Source organism: Coregonus clupeaformis, unplaced genomic scaffold (genome assembly GCF_020615455.1).
Source record: "Coregonus clupeaformis isolate EN_2021a unplaced genomic scaffold, ASM2061545v1 scaf0224, whole genome shotgun sequence".
Classification (NCBI taxonomy): domain Eukaryota; kingdom Metazoa; phylum Chordata; class Actinopteri; order Salmoniformes; family Salmonidae; genus Coregonus; species Coregonus clupeaformis.
Window position 1 is genome coordinate 436903 of NW_025533679.1, and position 23929 is coordinate 460831.

The following is a 23929-nucleotide window of genomic DNA, read 5'->3' on the forward strand; positions in this document are numbered from 1 at the left end:
AAAATGTAAAAAATGAAACACTCATGACAGAGTTGCTTCTCACTCCTGGTTCGAAGAGTAATTGTGTTTGCTCAATAATTGCATAATCAAGGAGAGGAACTTAATGCCTCAATGTGGCAGAAGAGACATTTGTTTTTATAGAAGTTGAAAGTAGCCATGCTTTTCCATATGCTGTGAAAGTTTAATAACTCTGGGACTAATGAAAGATAGTCAAAACCCATTTTTGTCCCTATATGTGGCAATGGATTTTTCAATTGCTAAACACTTGCCTTTTCTAGATACAAGGTTTTTCATGATGCAGAGACATACTGAGAACTTTACTTATCACATAAAATCAAACATAGATGAAATGCAATCAACTTCACACAAATTATTTCTAAAACAATTGGCACACATTAAATCTGTAAAAAATGACTGGTTTTATTAATTAAATAGTTTTCAACATTACAAAATACATTCCTGCCAAAAAAACAAAAACACTTTTAACAGCTTATAGTCTGTAAACTGGTTCAGCAATTGACAAAAAAGGAACTCTCGTTCACAACCCATTTGAAAAGGAATCCAAAAATATATGCAATCTATCATACACTATTTACATTGCAAAATAAAATATCAGATTACAAAATGGCTGTGCATAAGCTTACAACTAAATTACAATTTCATGCAACACATTGTGAATGTGGAGAGTCAACCTCTGAAGCCCTCATACAGCAGCCAATAACAGTGGTATCACAGGTCATCATCATTGCCAAAATTACAGGCATAACATTTCAGAAGAGAGGGATCCACACCAGACCTAGGTTAAAATACTATTCGAAATCATTATACTTTATCTGGGCTTGATCGAGCTTTCCTGGCACAATGAAACCTATAGAGTAGTCCGTCGCAAGATTGCATTCTGCAAACCCGCCCATCTGGCACTCCAGGCAGACTAAATCAAATGCTAAAAGTATTTGAACGATTTCAAATAGTAGCGTATTTGAACCCAGGTCTGATCCATACGACCCTTAGCACTTTATAGTCTCACCATTCAAGGCTACCTTCAACTTTTTTTTTCTTCTTTTTTTTTTTTTTAAACAAAATCATCAAGAACAAAACACATGTCACTTTTTAGCTTGCCTTTTACAAAAGGTATAGCATAAATATGCAAAAATATGTGATTTTAAAAAGAAATGTTTTTTTTCTTCTGGTAAACTGCACATAAATCACTAATGTGTGTGTGCCTGTTAAAGCACAGCTCAGCTGTCAAACAGTTAATAGTGGCCTGATTGCAGTTTGTGGAGCTGCCCTGAGGGAGCACGGGAGTGATAGAGTACCCCGTCTAGAAACAACCCCTAAACCCTGCCCGTTAAACACTTGTGTAGATCGGAAATGATTGGATAGGAATAAGCAATAAGGCAAATACTTCATCTAGCCTTTCAGAGGGCAAGGTGGAGTTCCTACACTATCGCTTATACCTACCCCAAAGTTCCTTCTGGTTGCTAGGCTCCAGTCCGTATTAGGTCATATAAAGCAGTTTGTGACTGACTACTGTTGATGTAAAAAAGGCTTTAAAAATGCATTTAATTGATTGATTTATCAGGGGTGCCTAGTGGGGTAGGAGCTAGGTGCTGTTTCTGGTTGGGGCTTGTGAGTGGTTATACTACTCTACAGGGAGACATGAACCAGTACCACAGGACTGACAGTGCAGCCATGCAGATCTATAGTGTTTGCTCCTCTTATTGGCAAACAGAGTAAACAACAGTCTAGGAACCAACCGCCAGTAGCCTACCTCAGCTAGCTACAGCCCCGACTGGTGAACTGTACTGTGAGGTCAGCGTCTGATTACTAAACGGCTTATTGACTAAAACATCTCATAATGGATTGATACTAATGAGAATCAGAGCGCAGGCTGAAACCAGATAACAGCAATTTAGTCAATGGAAGGACCAGTTCACTGCCTTTAAAGGGACAATCTGCAGTTCAAACAATAATAAAAGCGGGCACCCCGCCACTGATTTGGTAAATAGCTGAGGGATGGGGCTGGAGAAATGTAACCACTCTCAAATTCATAAGACAGAGCTATAGATGCAAACCATGATATCAAAATGATAGTTTTAACCATGTTGAGGCATACAATGTTTGTTTACAATTGCACTTTTTTACAAACAAAAAGGAACAAACTGAACTAAGCTCATGAGGCATTTTTAAGTTATACTCTTCAAGAATCACTGGGTATATATCATGAATTTAAAAATAAAAAAAATGGATGTAGCAATCACAGATTGCCCCTTTAATGCTTATCTGAGGACAAGAGAAACAGGCAGAAACAGCTGCTGCTAAGACCCAATGCGTGTAGATACGGCCACACACGCTTTCTGTTTTCAGTATTTAAATGGCAACATTACCTTGGACATGCTTTAGAAAAAGTGCAGAACTGTCCAACTCAATTAAAAAGCTTTGGGGGCATGAGAAAAGGAGGGGGTTGATCAGAGTGGAATGTTTTTCCACACCTACTTAGTGGTAAAATCAGTACTTTGTATCATCAGACTCCTAGTAAAGAGTTTATGCTGGGATGAACCGGGATGGTCAATTCAATTCTGAGTTGGGAGCTAAGGGAAGACGTTGGGAATGCCACACTGCCAGTCTCCAGAAGACTCCTGTACAACCTCTTCCATGTCGTTCAGCTCTGGTGTGACATCCACCTCCGTCTCTGCCCCCTGCTCCAACGTCACCACCTGGGTCCGATCGGGACCTGTGTCCAAGAGAAAGAGAGACATAGATAGACAGAGAGAGAGAGAGACATGTCCAGAGGAAAACTATAAACAATGCATGCAGGGCAGAATTAGGCCAATATCCACTTATAATAAAAAATCTAAAAAGAGCAATTCAGTTTTGGAAACATCTAAATACAGTGACCCCCTCTCATATCATTACCAAGCCCTGCAATGCCAAGAGCTGAGCAAAGAAAATAGTCCCCTCATCCAGCTGGTCCTGGGGCTGAGTTCACAAACCTGTTCTACTAACACACTGAAGCCTCAGGACCAGAACATCCAATCAATCAGAATAAACCAAATTACAACACAGTCAAAACAAAACTACATTGCTTATTGGGAAACACAAGCACAAGCACAAAGCAAAATGCAGTGCTACCTGGCCCTAAATCGACAGTACACCGTGGCTAACTATTTGACCATGGTTACTGATCAAAACCTTAGAAAAACCTTGACAAAGTACAGGCTCAGTGAGCACGGCCTTGCCATTGAGAAGGGTAGACACAGGAAAACATGGCTCCCTGTAGAGGAAAGGCTGTGCAACCACTGCACCGCAGCAGAACCTGAGATAGAGCTGCATTTCCTGACAAAATGTCAAAAATATAAAACAATTAGAATGTGTCATTTCCCCAAATTTGAAACAATTTTTCAAGGTTTCAAAGACCTCTCTGATGAGAATAGACTACCCGTCCTGTTGGGGGAGGACGCAGAGAGCTGTGGGTTGGCAGCGCACTACATTTCTGCCTGCCATAAGATGAGGGACAGTGTCTGACAGACCAACCAACCTGCACATGTCCTCTATATTGTTATTGTTCAATGGTTATTTTGACCCTTGATTATTGTTGTTACTGTTGTCCCATTGACAGTATTGATTATTATTATTTTAATTATGTTAATAGTGTGAATATCCAAAGTAAGCTTTGGCAATATGTACATTGTTACGTCATGCCAATAAAGCAAATTGAATTGTATCGAGAGAGAGAGAGAGAGAGAGAGAGAGAGAGAGAGAGAGAGAGAGAGAGAGAGAGAGAGAGAGAGAGAGAGAGAGAGAGAGAGAGAGAGAGAGAGAGAGAGAGAGACACAGAGAGAGAGAGACAGAGAGAGAGAGAGAGAGAGAGATGGTTATTTGCACATACATTTCTTTATTCTTTTGGAACTTTTGTGAGTGTTATGTTTACTTTTGTTTATTATCTACTTGACTTGCTTTGTCACTGTTAACATATGTTTCCCATGCCAATAAAGCCCTTAAATTGAATTGAATTGAGAGAAAGAGAGAGAGAGACAGAGGGACAGAGAGATTGACAGAGGGAGACAAAGACATAGAGAGAGAGGAGAGAGTGAAAGAGCGAGAGAGAGAGGGAGAAAGAGAGAGGACAGAGTGAGAGGGACAAAGTTACTCATGAACGTTCCTTTTAGAATGGAGAGAGTGTCAAGGGAAGTCTTTAGGTTAAGTTTCAGAGTTTAAGAATGAAAAAGTACAGTGCAACACACAATGCATTTATCACCTGTGAGGTAAGTTAGAGGAAGGGGTGAGTGACAGGTGAAATTAAACCAGAGCTCTTTTTCAATTATCTAAAAAAATCCTCTCCTCGCCTCCTCTCCTTCGATGCATTGATCTGGAAGAATTGACAAGGTGATGATGAGTCAGCCTGAGGAGGATGAGTTGCCTTCATCCATATTGTTTTTCCAATCAGTGCAGATGAAGAGGAGGTGGTGAGGACAGATGTTTTAAGCAGTCGAGACAGAGCCTTTGTGTCTGGGATCCATCAATAGACATGAGAGAGTTAGCCTTTAGTCAGTTCAGCAGAGGACATTTCCTTTGTACTAACCATCAAATGTTTAAATGGAGGTATACAGAACCAAACAGGCACTAATGCGAGAGTGTGTCACAGCAAGGTTCCATTATTAAGCCCATTCTATCTATTGAACGAACTCACTCAATTTTACTGTCCATCTCTCAGACTCTCTCAATAAATTAGCTATTGTGAATCATCCAAACACGTCTGCAGGTGAACGTTAGAAATCGCCTTTAAGAAAATTAGCTAACCTTCCCCTATAAGTGGGCAAGGACTGATGCTCGCACTCACCCCCACACACACACTCTGACACTCCAAATACATGCACGCATACACACAGTCGCCCGTGCTTACGAACACACACACACCTATCAGTTAGTTAATCACTGCCTTGACACATCCAGGAATCGTATTCAATGTAAAGATGTAAAGAGAGAGAGCATGTAGGGATGCTCAGAATTTAGAATGACAGCCTGCTTTTTACGGTATCGGAGACTGACAAGCAAGGTTCTGGCTGCGAATGCGCACAAGGTCACCTTTCATCTCAACTCAACCACACACGTGCACAAACACTTGAGATGTGCTCGGCTTTAGACAGTCTTGAGTGTGAGTGGAAAAAAAGTATTGCACGTGTTTGAGTGTGTGTGTTCGTGACTCACCGTAGCCGTGCGACCTCTTCATATGCAGCTTCATGTTGCTCTTCTGTGTGAAGTTGATGCTGCAGATCTCACACTTGTAGGGCTTCTCCCCTGTGTGTTTGACCGTGTGTACCTGCAGGGCACTCTTTTGGTTGAAGGCCTTGTCACACTGGGAACACTTAAAGGGACGCTCACCTGCACAAACACAGATAGACACATTCTCAAGACTTTAATGAGTACAAAGGTTACTTGCTTGTTTGCAAGTGGCGGTGCAATTCGCCGGATGAATACAAAACACACATTCGAATTCAATCTTGAGTGTGCGGTGAAGGCAATAAAAAGTTGTCTCGCACTAAAATAAGTTTGAAATATGGAATAGAAGTACTTCTAAAAAGTAAATGCGCTTACAGTAATTGATGCGTTGCAGTATATTCCTGCAAGCAATAGCACTTTACATCCAATTTAATAACATTTTTATAAAAAATGTAAGGCATTGTCAGTTAACATTATCTGCTGAAAGGTGTGAAATGCCGGCAAAGTGTAAATCAGATTTACCAATATAACTCGTAGTCTACTATGCCAATTCAGAAGAATAGCGTTGCGAGGAGATGCCTCCCCACCAGATTCCCATTTAGAAAGGATAGTGTACGTAAGGCCTTTAGAATAATCTTGGAACATAATGACCTGCCATAATTGGTACCATTACAGTAAAAAATACATTCTGACATATTTGACTGAAATTGAGGAGACCTGTTATGTCTGTAAGTTAGTCCATGGACATTATGTAAGTACCTCTGCCTCAATCTAAACCATGAAAACTGCACTGTGAGAAAACAGCCACACAATTTGGTGAAGACAATGGCTCCCCACTTAAAATAGCTCTCAGAGTGAGGAGAAAATGCTGCCTCTCTTCTGATGTGGAGATGGAGAGTAAAACCAATTTCCAGTACGGAAAGGCCCCCCGTTAGCGTAAAGAAGCACTAAGAGCAACGGTTGTGATTGTGATGCTTTTCGCTTGCTGATGTAACGCTAGCAAGCTAGGCTACGTCATAACATGTCGTGTGTACAAGCGCCCTTACAGCCTCTCCTGCTGGGGACAATAAAAGGTAAGACTACCGGTTCAGCTGCCCCAGTGGGCTCTTCAACACACAACATTACAGTAATCTCACCCCGGCCTGCCACTGACACAGCCATTGAGTGGGTGGCCATAAGAGTAGGCACCAACATGAGTCAAAACATTCAAGTCGCACTTCACCTTTGTACTTACCTCTACAGAACAAAATGTCCCAATTCTAAAGAAGCAAATGCACATCCTACTTTGTCGTGTCGGGGTTGTGTTAAATTCACCTTAGGAGAGAACATGGTTGCTTTGCTCTGAAAAAGTTAATTTGGTCATTTTGACATTGAGGCATATACATGAAATCATTTTCCTGAGGTCTTTGAAGTGTCCCAAATGCCTGATGGAAGGTCACTCTGGTCGAGGACTCGGATGGCAACTTCATTCACATGGTACATTTTTACTTTCGCTCCTTCTTTGTGCTCAATGAGATCTGATACTCAAGGCTGGGGTGTACAATAGTTCTAAATAGAATACTAGTCAGAGATTTATTCGAGTGAACGCTGTGCGTGCATGTGTGGGATTACCTGTGTGTGTGCGGTTATGTCTCTCTAGTTGGCTGGGCTTGGCGAAAGCTTTGTCACAGGAGGAGCATTTGAATAACTTGGGCCTTTGGGAGCCCAGTGAGGGTCCTCGCTGGTGGACACGCTCGTGCTCCTGTAGGAGAAAGAGGTCAGAGGTCCGGGGACACTTAACAAATATTTCAGAAGAAAACTTGAAAAAGAGCAAATACGTAAAAATAAACTGCAATTTTCACGAGAACTGGCAGCCATACTCTTCAAACCAGAAAGAACAATCTGGAAAACCCCAGATTCTAATGATGAACCATCCAAAAAAAACAAAGTCTACTGAAAAAACATAAATAAAGCCTTAAGTCTAATGACTACCCCCATCAAGAAACTCCAGTCTAATAACGAATCCTCAAGAAATTCCAAAGTCTAATGAAGAAGTATCAAGAAAATTCCTGTCTAGTCATGAACAAAGAAACAAGAAGGCTAGTAGCCCCCTGATTGCTTTTAAGATCAAGAAAAAACAAATCAGTAACTGAAAAAGTTTATAAAAGTTGCAGCACCATGCTAAGAACATCCTCTGCATGTTCCCAGAGTCATAGAAAAGTCTGGGCAAGCAAACCAACTACTCAGACAAACAAAACATTTCCACAACTACCTCACACTCTGTACGTGTGTGAGTGTGTGTCTGCGCGTGTGAATGTGCATGTGTGAATATGAGCTTAAACTTTTGGTCTGGCGGGCCAAACTAAATGTTGTCAAGGGTGACGTTTGGGCCTTGACCTTTAAATAAAAGCTACTCTACTCCTAAACATTATTGCTAAAAGTACTGGTATTTCCCTCTTAACTATTGCTGAAAGGGTTGCTCTTTGTCTCTCTCCATCGCTAAATTATATCATGAAGTTAATGAACCCAGCAACAGTTTGTAAAGTGGAGAAATAAAACAAAACATGAATTAAACATTCTCTAATCTCAGACACCCAGAACTAAAATATTTTGCGTAATTGCATCAGATGCTTGATAAGCTTAATGTACTAACGAAGTATCCACCCCTCTAAACGGAAACTCAGCCAGTTTCAGGGAAGTCTATGGGCCAAATGTCCCCTCCCCTTCCGAAAGATGCGAGCAGCTGCGAAATCGTGATTTGTCCAAAACTATCAGTGATGAAAAATCTGCATACCGGAACAAAATGGTAGTAGCATCTGTCGGCAGATGCTACTACCATTTATGTTAAGTGTATCTTTCCACTAGAGATAAAACCTTCTCCAATACTGCTGAGTCAAGGTCCACATTTAACAATAGTTTTCCCCTAATAAGGAGCACCGGGAAAGAGATAACAAAACTGGGTCACGTTCAGTGCACTACCTGCTCCGTTTCAAAACATTCTCTCCTGTTTCATACCTACTGAACAGAGCCCTGGCTTACCAAAGCCAAGGCTTTAGATTAGGTAATGCGTGGTGAGAGGGCTCTTTCGCGACAGGAGGAAAGACTCTGGGGTTACATGGGGCTGCCGATTGGTACGGAACAGGCTTTGATGTGGTTCCAGCCGTGCTCCCCCTATCCAACGGTGCGTTTAATTCCGTAAATGAGATATGGATAGCTTTTGGGAGCAGGGCATACGAGGACTAGGAATGAGGGGGGCGTCACTGAGCCAGAGAAGATATACAAGTATCTTAACACACACGAACGCTCTCTGAATGACGCACAAGCAAACACACATCCAATATGCTCTCTCTCTCTTGTTCATACACATGGACACAGACACACCATCAGGGGATCACACATGTCATATCAGGTAAAGATGGTCATACGCTCACACACACACACAGACAAGGACAGAGGAGGACGTATAGGAGTTGAAGAACAGCATGGCTCTGCATATAGACCTAGAAAGGTGCCTTGCCTCTGCATATAGACCTAGAAATTAGGTCAAGCTCCTCCAGTCCTGTGCCCCTCTTCTCTCCTCAGTGCTGTGAGCTTCCCACTGTTTACGTGCTGGAGTGGAGTTATTAAATGGAGAGCCTCTTCTCCTTGGGCAGCCGTATCCTCATATGTAGAGTACGACAGCGTTGTCAGAGGACAAAAAGTTTGCACTCGAGAAAATTACCCTTGGACTAAAAACAATCTGAGATTGGACTTCAGCTGTTAACTTTTACCTCTCTCTCCTCCCGGGGCTATTATTACCCTGTCAGGAGGCAATAGGTGTTTGGGACACAGAGAGAGGGAAGAGTGACAGTTAATTTATCGTTCTTACGAGACCCCGTCAGAAACTGAAGCGGCAGAAGAAAGTCATTGTGCTCAGGTCCTTGAAGGCAACTGTGTTTAAACTCCCCTGAATGCTGAGAAACTCTCCGCTATTTGACTCCTGTAACCCACTCCTAACCCCGTCCCACCGCCTGGAATACACTCAGAATACACTCAAGAGTATTCAGGCACCAGAGGGGCTACTCTGCAGTGCTGGCCCCACAGGAAACAATTATCCAGAGTTTAGCCTCCACACACCTCTCCTCCCAAAGGAGACTCCAACTCTGCTCTGAGGGCAAGACAGGGCAACTACTATCAGGGAATGGAAGGAATACATACAACATATAAATGTGCTGTAGTGGTGTGTGTGTGTGTGTGTGTGTGTGTGTGTGTGTGTGTGTGTGTGTCTGCCCAGACCTACTGTGCTTTTTTTGCCACACACACTGCAAACTTGACAGTGTTCTATGCTATAGTCCAGTCTCCAGTGTGTGTTTGGGTGAGTGTGTGTGTGTGTGTCTGTCCATGCTTACCTTTAAGTGAGTAGCTCTTTTGAAGGCCTTGCCACACTCTCTGCAGACGTGGCAGCGGTCCTTTCCGTGGGCCTGCCTGCAGTGGCGTCGCAGCGTGTTGGCGCTCTGACACACCTGATCGCAGTAGAAACACTGGTTCTGCTTCTGGTTCTCCCCCTGGTCCTCCTTCCCAATTGCCTGGCCCTCCTCTGATAGCTAGTTTCAACACAACACACACACACACGTTACACACACTATCCTACCCACCGCCCGGTCCTTCTTAGACAGCTGGGCCCAGATTCACAAAACCTTCTTAAGAATACATTTCTTCTTAACTGCCATTTTATCCTTAACTATAGACTTATGAAGAAAGTTAAGCAAAGTTGCTATTCCTCAAGAAGGTTCTTGGAATTTTCTTGCGCTATTTCTTATGTTTCTCCTTAAGCAAAAAGTTAAGAAGAAATTAGATTCTTGAAAATATTGGAAATGTTCTTAATTTCAAAATAGCTAAACCCTTGTCTTAAACTCAGGGCGGTGAGAAAATAAGCTAATGAAAGCAATTGAACATGTTTAATTCACTCACAAACTTCATATGAAAGTTTCAGTATTAATTATTTGAAACCCAAGAACATGTTTTAGAACAGTAATCTCAGTACGAAATATGCTAACATGATTGCCATTGCTAGCTACAATAATTTTAAGAAGATATTTAAGGAGTTTGTAAGAAAATCATGAAATCTTAAGATATTGTTGAGGAATTGCACTTACAAACTATCTTATGAACTTCTTATTGATATTCTTAAGAAGGTTCTTACGTTTTTGGTAAGAAGTGTTTTGTGAATCTGGGCCCTGGTAACAACACAACACTCGTAAAGGTACACGCGCACGCGCACGCGCACACACACACACACACACACACACACACACACACAGTGACTGACCCTGTAAACATTGTCGGGCTGTCCCTCAGTGGCCTGGGGGTGGTGACTGACCAGTATGACCTGCTGGGTGGAGCCGGCCTGTTGTCCTGAGAGATCCTGGTCACTGAGCATAGTTTGGTACTGCTGACTCTATGGAGAGAAGATACTCACTGTTACTGTGTGTGTGTACACGTTTTACTATACTTGTGAGTACCAGAAGTCCTCACAAGAATAGTAAACCAACTAAAATTCTGAAAAGTGGTCCTCACTTGTAAAAAGTATATTTCAGGCTTAGGGGTTAGGTTTAGATTTAGGGTTAGAATTAGGGTTAAGGTTAGGGGAAATAGGATTTTGAATGGGAATCAATTGTTGGTCCCCAAAAAGTATAGTAAGATATAGCTGGGTGTGTGTGTGTGTGTGTGTGTGTGTGTGTGTGTGTGTGTGTGTGTGTGGAGAGAGAGTGAGTGAGTGAGTGTAAGCACGCCCGTGTGTGTATTTTCAGAGTGGTTACCTGTGTGTGTGTGTGTGTGTGTGTGTGTGTGTGCATGATTGTGTGTGTGTTTCAGAGTGGTTACCTGTGCGTTGAAGTTGAGCGTAAATTGAGGTTGAGCGTCCAGCATACCCTGTGTGTCTGCCAGTGTGAGAGTCACGGTGCCGTCGCTGGCCATGCTCGATGACGACATCACGAGGCTCTGGGAGCCAGACGTCTGCGATAGGGAGGTGCTAGGTGGCAGGCTGGTGACTGACAGTAAGTAGGTGAGAATTTAACTTGACAGAAATACTTGCAAGATTTTAATAAGCATTTTTTTTGGCAATGCATTTTCAATGGGCAGAACGATGCACTGTGGGATATGAGAATCGCATGGAGAGCAAGCCATTGGAAATTGACTGGGAGTTGATTGGGCAGATGCCTGAGAACGCCACATGAACAGCAAATACGTGAAAAAAAAGCACATTTTACAGATCTTTTCCAAGAGGTCATCAGATAATTTACTTTTTCTCTGCGACATCATTTTAAAATCGTGATGTGAGAGTGTCAAGGGAAATTAGGCCTAGCAGCTTGGCCACAATCACCACTACAAGGAAGTGAGTGACAAAGAGCTTGGCAACGGTGTTCCACAGTGTGAAAATGTGAATGGCCAAGAACCCCTAGTGCCCAATGTGACACAATTCTTCATTCATCCAACCAAAGCTTTATTATCGTCTCATTCTTTCATAATATCTCTCAATTAGATGACTCACTGTTGTTAAATAAGAATACATTTGCAAAATGGCCAACTCCTCTCAATGCCTATTCATTGTTTGTCACAGAATGTTGTCCACTTGAGTTGAGAGGAGAGTGAGGACGATGGCTCCGAGAAGTTGATTAAACTCCACAAGTGATGAGCAGTGAGGTACTGTAATCAGCATGCTAATTGACCCATCTCTCCCGCTGAAGGAATCACTCAACACACTTTACATCACAGGCCCTTCACTGTGTAATCCAAGTGGGCTGCACAATGGGTGAGTAAGATGCAATCATACACACATGCGCGCACACACACAGCAGTGCTGCTGCCAATCCTTACCAGTCATGCCCGCGTTGCTCTGAGGTAGGAGGTGGTCATTGCCAATGGTAAGGGTGGCACCTGTGGTTTGGTGGGCGCCCTGGGGTGATGCCAGCCTGATCCCGCCAATCATCTCGCCGCCACCAGGGGTGCTGTGCTGCTGGAGGAGGTCTTGACCTTCAGAGAGATAAAATACATGTTATCTCCAGCCCACAGTGACGTGATAAAATTATCTTCCCCGGCCCCTTCTTGCTCTTTCTATGTCTGCAGTGTTCATCTCTCTGTTTTGGTTTTGTTTACATTTATGCAAAGTTTGGTAACAGAATGACGGCACAAAAAGCACAAACCAGCATTCTGTTATAGAACTTCGCATCTGCACTGTTCGTCAAGTAAATGTGTTTTTGTAATTTTCTGGGGAAATTTTTTAAAGTCATGCTTGTGCATAGACTTGTATGTTTAACTTTGAAATCTTCGGTTTTTGTTTGGCATAAAACATGTTTTAGTCTCAGTATCATTCGGCTACTGTGAAATTGCCCCTCTGTGATGATGCACTTTAAATTAAATTTGACTACTTAAATTTGAATTCCGGGCAGAGTGGAGGGGAACTGATTCTGAGCTGTATATAGGTATCTCGGATTAAGTTTTGGGTATTGAAGGCTCCATGTATGAGGATGTTCTCGAGTGTGTATGCATCAGAATGAATCAAACTTGTGCCTGTGAGTGTGTGTGTGCTGGTGTGTGTATGTCAATTCACACACAAACACCTAACTTAAATTTTTCTGGAATGTGAGTGTCGCAACGACATATTTAGGAGAATAGGAGAGGAGAATTCTTCGTGAACTATTCATACATATTTTGTGTATCTCACGATTAAGTATCCTTGAAGCGCTGTCGACGCATCTGGACAGTCTACCAATTCTAGACTCATGAAAAGACGTGTTCACGCCAACTGTAGAAAACACATTTCTTGATTTTCTGACCTTTTTATCCAGGCAATCACTTTGTGTACTTGGTTTGTTGAATTAAGATGAACAGAAAAATTGATGATTGTGCTCCTGTGAGCCAGCTTATTTAGCTGCCACGTGTATGTGGGCATGAGCGAGTGAGTGCCTGTGGTCTGCTTGTGTGCATGTTTTCCTGTAGCTGTGTGTGTGTGTGTGTGTGTGTGTGTGTGTGTGTGTGTGTGTGTGTGTGTGTGTGTGTGTGTGTGTGTGTGTTTTTTGCAGCTGAGTCCCACACTGATCTGTCAATCTCATTGAAAGCAAGCCTAAGAAGCGGTAGATCTGTTCTATGTGCACTTTTTCTATGCTTCCCTTCCTTAAATTTAGTTTTTGAGTCTTTTGCTTTCGGTTTTATACACAAGCTTCAAACTGCTGAAAATACAATATTTTTGGTTATGGAAAATATATTTCACAGCGGTTTAGATGGTACAATGATTCTCTACACTATACTTGCTTGTTTTGTCACATAAACTGAAATTAAGTAAACTATTAGAATTTTAAGCAACAAGGAAATGGCAGACCAAGTTATGCATAGTGCATCTTTAAAAGCATATTGAATTGGTGCAAGCATTAGTTGGATAGTTTCCTTCATTGTTAAATCCATTATGGGGAGCGTGCAAGTGTACACTTTGGGAGAAGTATGGAGAATAAGGACAGATCATTTGTGTGTGTCTACCTGATATGGTGAGTGTGATCTCCTGGGGGTGGTTGCCTGCAGCAGTGTTGGCACCAGCAGCAGCATTGGCCTGGGCCTGGGCCTGAGCTAGAGCCTGGGTGAGGCTGGAGTTGTTGATGGTCAGGGTGATCTCCTGAGCACCATGAGCCCCACTGGACACCAGGCCTGGAGCACTCATCACATGGCTCAGGTCCTGATGACAGCCTAAAGGGAGAAAGAGAAAGAACCGGGAGTTACAGAAGTCATCATTAACTAATTGACTCTCTTCTCTCCTATCTTTACTCCATTCCTTCCTCTCTTTTTTTCTCCTATCCTCTCCCCATTTCATCCCTCCTCTCCTTATCCCTCCCATCTCCCCCCATCCCTCCCATCTCCCCCCATCCCTCCCTCCCTTCCCCTGGCTTAGGCTGACACCCTATGCTGTCAAAGTAGGTCCAGCTGGTGTGAAAGCGTGGCTGTGGAACAAACTCATTGTGACAGTTTCATCTCGGTGGGGCCACACATCACATACACTCATATCAACAACAGAAAGCCGTGGAGCCCAAAAGAGAGGAGAGGGGCCACACATCACATACACTCATATCAACAACAGAAAGCTGTGGAGCCCAAAAGAGAGGAGAGGATATGAGTAGACAAGAAGAGAGAGGAGCTCATTTGTTCAAAAATACTTTAGTGAAACATCTACCCATTTTGTGTTTGGCTAAAAGGAAGCAAACGGATTCGGTGTCTGCGAGGAAAATCCAGATCTTCATGAATTATTCTGTGTGATAATGACCACATTTACATGCACAATAATATCCTGTTATTATTCGGCATACTCAAGTAGTCTGTTTTTTAGTTGATGCATATAAACATCATATCCCGTTTACAATAATCCGAAAAAGCTTGTATCCCGGTTATGAGAAACCCGGATAAGATGCCTGGGATATGCTGATCGAAGACAGGATACTGTGGCATGTAAACATCTTATCCTGTTTAATGTTGTTTTGCAGTCTGCGCAGGCTGAGTTTTGCATATCATGGGTGTTGTGCGATGATGTTTTCATCTGAGTGTCAAACAGATCACTTCAAAAAGTAGACTACCTGCGCAGTTCGATCCACCATAATAATTCCATAATAATTTAGCCTACTATAATTAATTTACTATAATTTTTATAATGTTTCTTCTGCTTATAATTTCCGACATTTGGTAGGCCATATTATCATTTCCAACATTTGGTAGGCCTTTTGTCAACTAAAGTTTGATACACGCAGCTTCTCTTCTGTCATAACTTGTTGCCCCAGAAGACTAAATAAAGTAGTGCTCACCAGATTATTTTTTTCTTACGTCGATAGAATGAATGCATTAGTAATCTAGTTAACACCTGTAAAGTTGTCTGTTTCATTTAGAGACCGGGAAGAAAACACATTAACTCCAAAACAGTCCTGTGCAAAATGACCAATTGTCATCAGTTTGACCGGTTTTAAGGAAATTAAAAGCTGCAAAAATTACGAAACACGTTTCTGAAAAGACTTCTGTTCGTCTTGAGTGCATATTTTATGTGGTTGAAATACTGTCTGCTTGCATAACAGCGTCAAATATAACACATTTCACGCACAGTCGCATTTTCTCAAGAGATGCTGAAAGAAGAAATCATATTTCTCCACTCCTGTTCCCGAGACAAAATTAACATTTGTTGTATAATTTCACTGCCAGAAATGCATAATTCTGCAGGAGTTAAAATTATATTATATGTGAAAGGTTATAGGCCAAAGTCAGTGTCCATATTTCAGTTACTATTCGATTTAACCCATATACTTAAATGAGGAATATTCTGTTTATTTACGGTAACAAGGATACTCATGAGCGGGATATCAAATGTGCATGTAAACAGCATGCACATTTGCGGGATATTAACTACTATCTGGAATACTGTGCGCATGTAAACGTGGTCAATGTTAGTATAGGAATGCATATGAGAGGTATTGGGGGAGAAGACGGGAGCACCATGCACCTGTGTTGTCAAAGCAAATGTATGCATCCGTTAAAGAAACGGGTAAGTTGAGGAGAAACGTGAACGGTTAAAAAACATTTAATGCAAAAGGCATCATCACAGTTTTTGCTTGGTACAGAAAGTGCTCCATCTTGAAAACGTGACTGCGGACATGCACAATGTTTTGGGATTGTAGTAACAGTGGACTAATAAACATAATACAAGTGAACTTTCCGAGTGAACTATGCCTTTAATTCTACTGAGTGATCGTGTTAGTATAGGAACAGAAATGCGAAGTTCCGGGGAGAAGATGGGACCACAATGCACCTGTGTTGTCGTGCTCGCCAAGGCTGCTCATGGTGACGTGGCCGGGGCCGATGGCGGAGGGCTGCAGGGCCAGGCTGGTGAGCGGGTGCAGGACCACATTGGAGCCGGGCGCCGAGGGGTCTCCCGTGGCCATGAGGTGGGCACCAGGGTGGCTGGTCAGGCCTCCGTCTCCTGTCAGGGCATGGGAGAGGAGACATCCCTGCTGGAGAGTCTGCTGGAGGATGGCTGGGTCAATCTGGAGGGGATGGGAGAATCCCAATGAGTCAACACAGGAGAGGGGTGGGGGTAGAGAGAGAGTGAGGAAGAGAGAGGTGAAAAGAGAGAGGGAGAGTTATAGGGGAGCAGAGGAGAGTATGAGAGATGATGAAAAAGAGGGAACAAAGGGAGAAGGAGAGGGGGAGCAAAGGAGAGAGAGGGCGAGAAGTAGGTGACACTGGCAGTGACACGCACGGACACACACACACAGTGCCGCACGCACACACACACCCCCTGGAGCCACTCATTACCTGCAGTGTGATGTTGTTGATGTTGCTGGTGTCGATGCCAGAGATCTGGACGTTGGGACATACTAGGTTGGCAGAGGTGAGCTGGAGGTGGATGCCCTCCAGGGTAGCCAGACCCTCCGATAGAGACACTGTCAGGTCACCACCCGCTACAATACAATCACAAACCACACGATTAGATTAGAAGACCTTTATTGTCCCAAGCTTGGATAATTTGATTAGCATTTTAAGTTTCACAACATCATTAAAGCACAAAATGTCATCAAGTTTATACACAACACAAAACGGGCTGTTATGAAAAGCAGACTCCCGCTCTGTGATATTTACAGCCATTTTCTATCATTTAAATGAATCACAAACACCCATCTATTCTGGAAGAATGTCACTTATAAATGCATGATGAGCCCAGTTCAACTGTCTAGACTCTAAACCCACCATAAACCAAAATATAAGGTGTGGGACTTTGAGAAATAACTTCACATATTTAATTTTATGCAGATTCTCATAAATAGAAAAACTATTTGAAATAATTCAGATTTGTCTGTGTTTGCTCAATGTGCCTTCTGTCTGCTTGGAGAGACAATAGGAGAAGGGCTCAGAGTGACATATCATCCACTGGGGGATCTTTTAGGGAACTAGGGGGCTACATGCGGAGAGAGAGCGAGGCTGCCAGTAGCACCCTGAGTTGTGTGCCAGCAATGAGCACTGTGCGTGGAAGCCATTTCGAAGTGCTACTTGATTCTCAAACAGCGCTGTGAGGGAAATTCCCTTCATGGCTGCTTTTTTGGATGGCTTCCTCTTCGCCGTCAGTTTGAAGAAATGACAGATTAGAGATGAAGTTAGCCAGAGTTCAGTCAAAACATTTCAACTCTAAAGTGTTGATGCTTTCAGAAGGAAAACTCCACAAATGTTGTTTCAGACTCCTTATTCCGTCCCAGTCTGTAGACCTAACTAACAGATACATCATACTGTAGTTGTAGCCTAGAACGTCTTAATGAATTGGATAGAAAAAATATAAGTAGGGCTGTTGCGGTGACCGTATTACCATCACGAGTCGTGACGGCAGTCAAATTCCACGTGACCGTTTAGTCACGGTAATTAGGCTTCTCCAAGCTCTGATGCTGCTGAGTACCAAACTTGCTAACTGCCTGGTACTCAGCACTCTATTGTCCCTCTAATCACTCGGACATCAACGCAAATCTAATCGAAAATCTAATCAAACACTTAATGAGAGCCCATGAGCTCATGTTGCGCAACATTTCTATAGGCTATGCAATTGTGTAAGAAAACAGAGTGATGGCCTCTTTAAAAAGAGGAGGATCAGCTTTCTATAGGCTAGGCCTACTATATTTCCCGCTGCCACTGTTTCGATATGTGCATGATAATGGTTCATTCTAAAGCAAAACAAATTTCACACATTATTTAGTATATGTAAAGACAAGATGAAATCAAGAATAGTCTGATGGGTGACAATATTAGCCTATCACTTGTGAATTATGCCAGGCATAAGAAACAAAGCCATTTTTTTGCGACTTTTTCAAATCATAGTCGCACACCTCATGTAGCCTAGCCAATAGGCCTATATGTTTTAATAAAGTTTGTATCAACTAAATAACTTCTTAAAATTAAGCACATTAATCCGCTTTACAAGGGTGTAGAGCCTAACTGGCATATATAAGTAGCGCGTGACTTCCAAGTTTGGGGAAGATCATTTTCACCATAAAAATGCACCTTTGTAATTTACATTTTTACATTTTAGTCATTTAGCAGACACTCTTATCTAGAGCGACTTACAGTTAGTGAGTGCATACATTCTTTTTTTTTCTTTTCATACTGGCCCCCTGTGGGAATTGAACCCACAACCCTGGCGTTGCAAGCGCCATGCTCTACCAACTGAGCTACACGGGGCCCATAATAAAGCATTACATGCATAATTGCATTTGCGGTCACTTTTGATGATGGTGTTTTCCGCTAATGGAACATTTGCGCTTATAGCCTACTACCATGTGCGCATTGCTGCGCTTATAATGTGAAGAAATAGCCTAATAGTTTATGAACATTTTAAGCTAAACGTTCTGATCTGTTGCGTCAGCCACATTGCATAAAAAAGCTTTTTTGATGCTAGTGGTTGTATTAATTTGGGTTCTATCCATCCCACAACAGTCCCAGACTATGTTTGAAATATTTATTTCTCGCACAGAATGGAATAGGTCGACTTTTGTACTATGGGGGATAGTAGACTGACATAGACTAGTGCTTTTGCTGTTCGTTAGGCCTACTCATCTTGTTGACTGCCGAAAAGTAAATGTGGACAGTTCTTCCAATATCTTCAATATGCACCTCGAAATTGGATAAGGACGCGCGCAGTTGCATCCCCGATGTGTCTGTCTTCACTTATAGCCTGTGAGAAAGACCCGATCACATCACGGAGAGCCATGTGAGTGAGAGGCGCTTCGGATTGCGCAGCACACTCAGGGAGAAGGGCACAACGAAGCACTCTGGGCCGCAAAAGGCATGGATTTTTTTAGGGTGCATTACGGCCACAAAGGGGGTGTCGCCGTGAAATTCTAGGCATTATCAAGTGCTTGTCAAATTGTGAATGAGAGACTATTGGAGTGTGTACAGCCTGCGCAAAAAACAAAGCAGAGCTCATGGCTTTCAAGCGACTTTTTTCAAATCATCATTAGTCGCATCATGCAGCCTTACAATGTATTAAATATCAAAACATATAGCCCAACGTTTGTAGAACAACTAAAGTTAAATTAATAACTCTAAATTAAGCATATAGGAGTACTTATTTCTTTGTTAACCACTCAACACAGAATAGCCGCATGTGGGCACTCCCTCAAATCGTTTGGAGAAAATATTTACAGTGGGGAAAAAAAGTATTTAGTCAGCCACCAATTGTGCAAGTTCTCCCACTTAAAAAGATGAGAGAGGCCTGTAATTTTCATCATAGGTACACGTCAACTATGACAGACAAAATGAGAAAAAAAAATCCAGAACATCACATTGTAGGATTTTTTATGAATTTATTTGCAAATTATGATGGAAAATAAGTATTTGGTCAATAACAAAAGTTTCTCAATACTTTGTTATATACCCTTTGTTGGCAATGACACAGGTCAAACGTTTTCTGTATGTCTTCACAAGGTTTTCACACACTGTTGCTGGTATTTTGGCCCATTCCTCCATGCAGATCTCCCCTAGAGCAGTGATGTTTTGGGGCTGTCGCTGGGCAACACGGACTTTCAACTCCCTCCAAAGATTTTCTATGGGGTTGAGATCTGGAGACTGGCTAGGCCACTCCAGGACCTTGAAATGCGTCTTACGAAGCCACTCCTTCGTTGCCCGGGCGGTGTGTTTGGGATCATTGTCATGCTGAAAGACCCAGCCACGTTTCATCTTCAATGCCCTTGCTGATGGAAGGAGGTTTTCACTCATAATCTCACGATACATGGCCCCATTCATTCTTTCCTTTACACGGATCAGTCGTCCTGGTCCCTTTGCAGAAAAACAGCCCCAAAGCATGATGTTTCCACCCCCATGCTTCACAGTAGGTATGGTGTTCTTTGGATGCAACTCAGCATTCTTTGTCCTCCAAACATGACGAGTTGAGTTTTTACCAAAAAGTTCTATTTTGGTTTCATCTGACCATATGACATTCTCCCAATCCTCTTCTGGATCATCCAAATGCACTCTAGCAAACTTCAGACGGGCCTGGACATGTACTAGCTTAAGCAGGGGGACACGTCTGGCACTGCAGGATTTGAGTCCCTGGCGGCGTAGTGTGTTACTGATGGTAGGCTTTGTTACTTTGGTCCCAGCTCTCTGCAGGTCATTCACTAGGTCCCCCCGTGTGGTTCTGGGATTTTTGCTCACCGTTCTTGTGATCATTGTGACCCCACGGGGTGAGATCTTGCGTGGAGCCCCAGATTGAGGGAGATTATCAGTGGTCTTGTATGTCTTCCATTTCCTAATAATTGCTCCCACAGTTGATTTCTTCAAACCAAGCTGCTTACCTATTGCAGATTCAGTCTTCCCAGCCTGGTGCAGGTCTACAATTTTGTTTCTGGTGTCCTTTGACAGCTCTTTGGTCTTGGCCATAGTGGAGTTTGGAGTGTGACTGTTTGAGGTAGTGGACAGGTGTCTTTTAAACTGATAACAAGTTCAAACAGGTGCCATTAATACAGGTAACGAGTGGAGGACAGAGGAGCCTCTTAAAGAAGAAGTTACAGGTCTGTGAGAGCCAGAAATCTTGCTTGTTTGTAGATGACCAAATACTTATTTTCCACCATAATTTGCAAATAAATTCATTAAAAATCCTACAATGTAATTTTCTGGGGTTTTTTCCCTCAATTTTTCTGTCATAGTTGACGTGTACCTATGATGAAAATTACAGGCCTCTCTCATCTTATTAAGTGGGAGAACTTGCACAATTGGTGGCTGACTAAATACTTTTTTCCCCACTGTATATTTTATTCAGCTTTGTTCAATTGTATTCTTCATGCTATAAAATAATATAAATATTTTAAGTAAATCTTGTCTGCTAAATGAACTAGTGTAGCCCACAGCCATTTGGCATAGCCACATCAGGACCTAACATAAGGACAACTCAGAGTATGCTATTATCTTCTTCTGAAATTGACTACATTTTCTTCATATCATGCTTCTTTAGACCTGTCTAAAATAAATAATGGATTTATTGTGAAGGTGTAGGCTATATTACATGGATTTATTAGACTTTTTAAAATGACTTGAAGGCTATGTGTGGAAGCCAGGAGATGCTAAATATGTTTATGTTAATTAACGGTCAATTACCGTGAGACCGACCGTTATTTGCTTGACAATCACCGGCTGATGAAATTTCGTGACCGCCACAGCCCTACCCTTAAGTCTACATAAGATGGAAACTTGTCTTTGACATGAGGCTCACACGAGGCAAATGAGTCTGGATCGGAGTGCCTCCCTGACCCTTCACCGAATTCAAACACATTTGGGGCCGTCTTATTGGTCCAGAAACCGATGGGTTTGAACACACATGGGTAAAGCGGCGGTTTAGAAATTCGTCATTGGCTTTGATACTCTGATTGGTTAGAGACGATCCAATCGCTGATGACTTTGTTTTGTACAACAACCCTCGTGCCCCTCTTCACCACAAACGACTTCAATGATGGCAGTCTCAGACTAAAGTATGTAGCGAACGACAGAGCAGTGGAAGAATTTAGTGTGAGTCATCAGGCTATGAAAAACAAGCATGTCCTTCTGATCAAGTATTCTTGATCAAATATTATGTATACTTTTGCTATTTTACTGGACTAAACTATTTGACCTCACTCAATTAACTGAAATCCCTGAATATGACAACAGTGACAATTCTGCCTAGAAATGAGACAGAGCAGGCAAACCAGTTGTAATGACACTGTTACAACCAGAAACTGGTTGAAATGACAACATTATGATGTAATGTTCCGCCAGGGATGTAATATCCAGCTCTCATCCTCCCTCTCCCAGTGTATCTGTGAATCTACAGCCAAACACACCTAGTGCAGAATACAGCCCATAAACTCCCACCGTAGGACAGGCAGGGGGCTCTAAGGGAGAGGTTGTGGTGTGCATTGATGAAGCACCCCTTAGCACAGGTCTCCTCAGGTCTCAGGCCCAGTGATATGACACTAGCCCAGTAGCTATAAACACCATTCATCAGCTCTGCCTGGCTGGCTACTGAGAACAGACTGTACTTGGACTCAGGCTTCAAACCTCTCCTCTCAGTCCCAGACTATGGTTTGAATGTAGACTAGGCTAGGGTTGACTGTTCAGGTGAAATATGGTTGCTGTGCTGAGCAGCACTTGGGTGCATGCTTCATGTCAATAGTGGAAGGGGTGAGCTAGGCTTGCATAGGGTAATAAGTATTGGCAATAAGAATGACATCATTCTGTGTTTGTGGCAATGGACAGTGAGTGTGTCTGTGCCAGGGTTGAGGTGAATTCCACCTAAGTCAGGAATTGAATTGTATTTATATATGGAGAGAAACCCATGTGCAATTCAATATATGAATTGAATTGGAATTGACCCCCAACCCTGATGTGAGTGAGTGAGTGAGTGAGTGAGTGAGGTGAGTGAGTGGCTGAGTGGGCCCTTACCTGACATGGAGGCAGGCAGGATAGTCTGGCCCACCAGGCTTTGCTGCAGAAGGTTCTGGTCAAACTGGCCTGTGAGGACCTGGTTGGCTGGAAGGTAGATGTTAGGGTCTGTGGTTGTAGCCTGGAGCAGGCCCACAGGGTGCAGGGTCTCTGTGTTAGCCGGGTGCTGCTGCTGGCCCTGGTTCTGGCTACTTCTGGACGATGCCGCTCGCTTGGCCTTCCGACCCTCCGAGCTGGGCCGGTAGTGACACTGGATGTGGGTCTTGCGATGGCCCGAGGTACGGAAGCGAAGCTCGCAGAAGGGGCATTTGAAGGGCTTGGATCCAGTGTGGAGACGCATGTGGACTTTCAGACTCCCTTTGGTGGAAAAGGATGTGTTGCACATGTGACAGTTGAACAACTTCTGACCTGCAGGAAGAGAACAACAGAATGATAGCATTGTTAACAGTAGGTTTATTCTTGTTTTCCCTATTGTATGTAGCCCTACAGGGGCTTTACTGTGTAGCACTGATTCTCATTATTTGACATAGTGGTAGGTTTGGCAATAATGTGGCTGAGGTCTGGGATCGGGTGAGGGCCGCCAGGGGTTTGTTTGTAGTGGGGGTTGGGAGGGGTTGGTGTTACGTCCAAAATGTGTATTGTGACTCTAGATTGATGTGAATCAATAAAAAAACTGTTATTCTCAAAAAACGTTTGCCAATGATGTCCTGAAACTCAGTGTTTGAATGTCATTGTTCCATTGATGAATGTATCGCACCTCCGTTCTGACTGGCTGACCGATGCCTTTTCCTCGATTTCTTCCCTAGAGTACCAATAAAACGAGTCACTTTTCTGATTTCTGCCGTTCCAAAAGTTAATTCAGACGTCCCTACAGAGAATACTAATCCACAGCTCTTCAACAATAACTTGGAGTATTAGGCCTACTTAGTTCATGTCTGGGCCTTCTCATTAAATCAGGGAGAATGAGTGTGTCTGCCCCGGAGTCAGAGTGTCAACCGCAGTAATTACCAAAACAGGACAAGGTGAGAGGAAATATCTCAATATCCCTCTAATGTCAAAACTTTTCTGCTGCCATCTTGCGCCGGCGATCAAACCTACAACTCTGTCCCATAAATTATCCGGCACAATTAGTCCACACGGCGCCGTTAGATGATAAGACATGCAAATGAGGCGGATTGAAATATTCTTCATAATAAATTAGGAATACGCATCCAAGAATTTATAAACTCTCTTGTTTTTGAGTACGGATCCTCTTAAACTGCATTTACTGATT

At 42.8% G+C, this 23929-nt stretch overlaps 1 protein-coding gene across 1 annotated transcript in view; it reads right to left on the reverse strand.

Annotated features, from left to right (window-relative positions):
• Positions 1 to 395: 395 nt before the first annotated feature.
• Positions 396 to 23929, reverse strand: part of LOC121558161 (zinc finger protein 236) — a gene marked incomplete at its 5' end in the record, with an annotated part of 70072 nt that continues 46538 nt past the window's right edge. Inside the window, 11 exon segments of the mRNA XM_045214254.1 lie at positions 396 to 2734; positions 5209 to 5382; positions 6832 to 6961; positions 9588 to 9782; positions 10508 to 10636; positions 11062 to 11228; positions 12055 to 12210; positions 13711 to 13914; positions 16010 to 16244; positions 16516 to 16661; positions 22657 to 23064. Coding sequence (XP_045070189.1) covers positions 2592 to 2734; positions 5209 to 5382; positions 6832 to 6961; positions 9588 to 9782; positions 10508 to 10636; positions 11062 to 11228; positions 12055 to 12210; positions 13711 to 13914; positions 16010 to 16244; positions 16516 to 16661; positions 22657 to 23064 — 2087 coding nt within the window.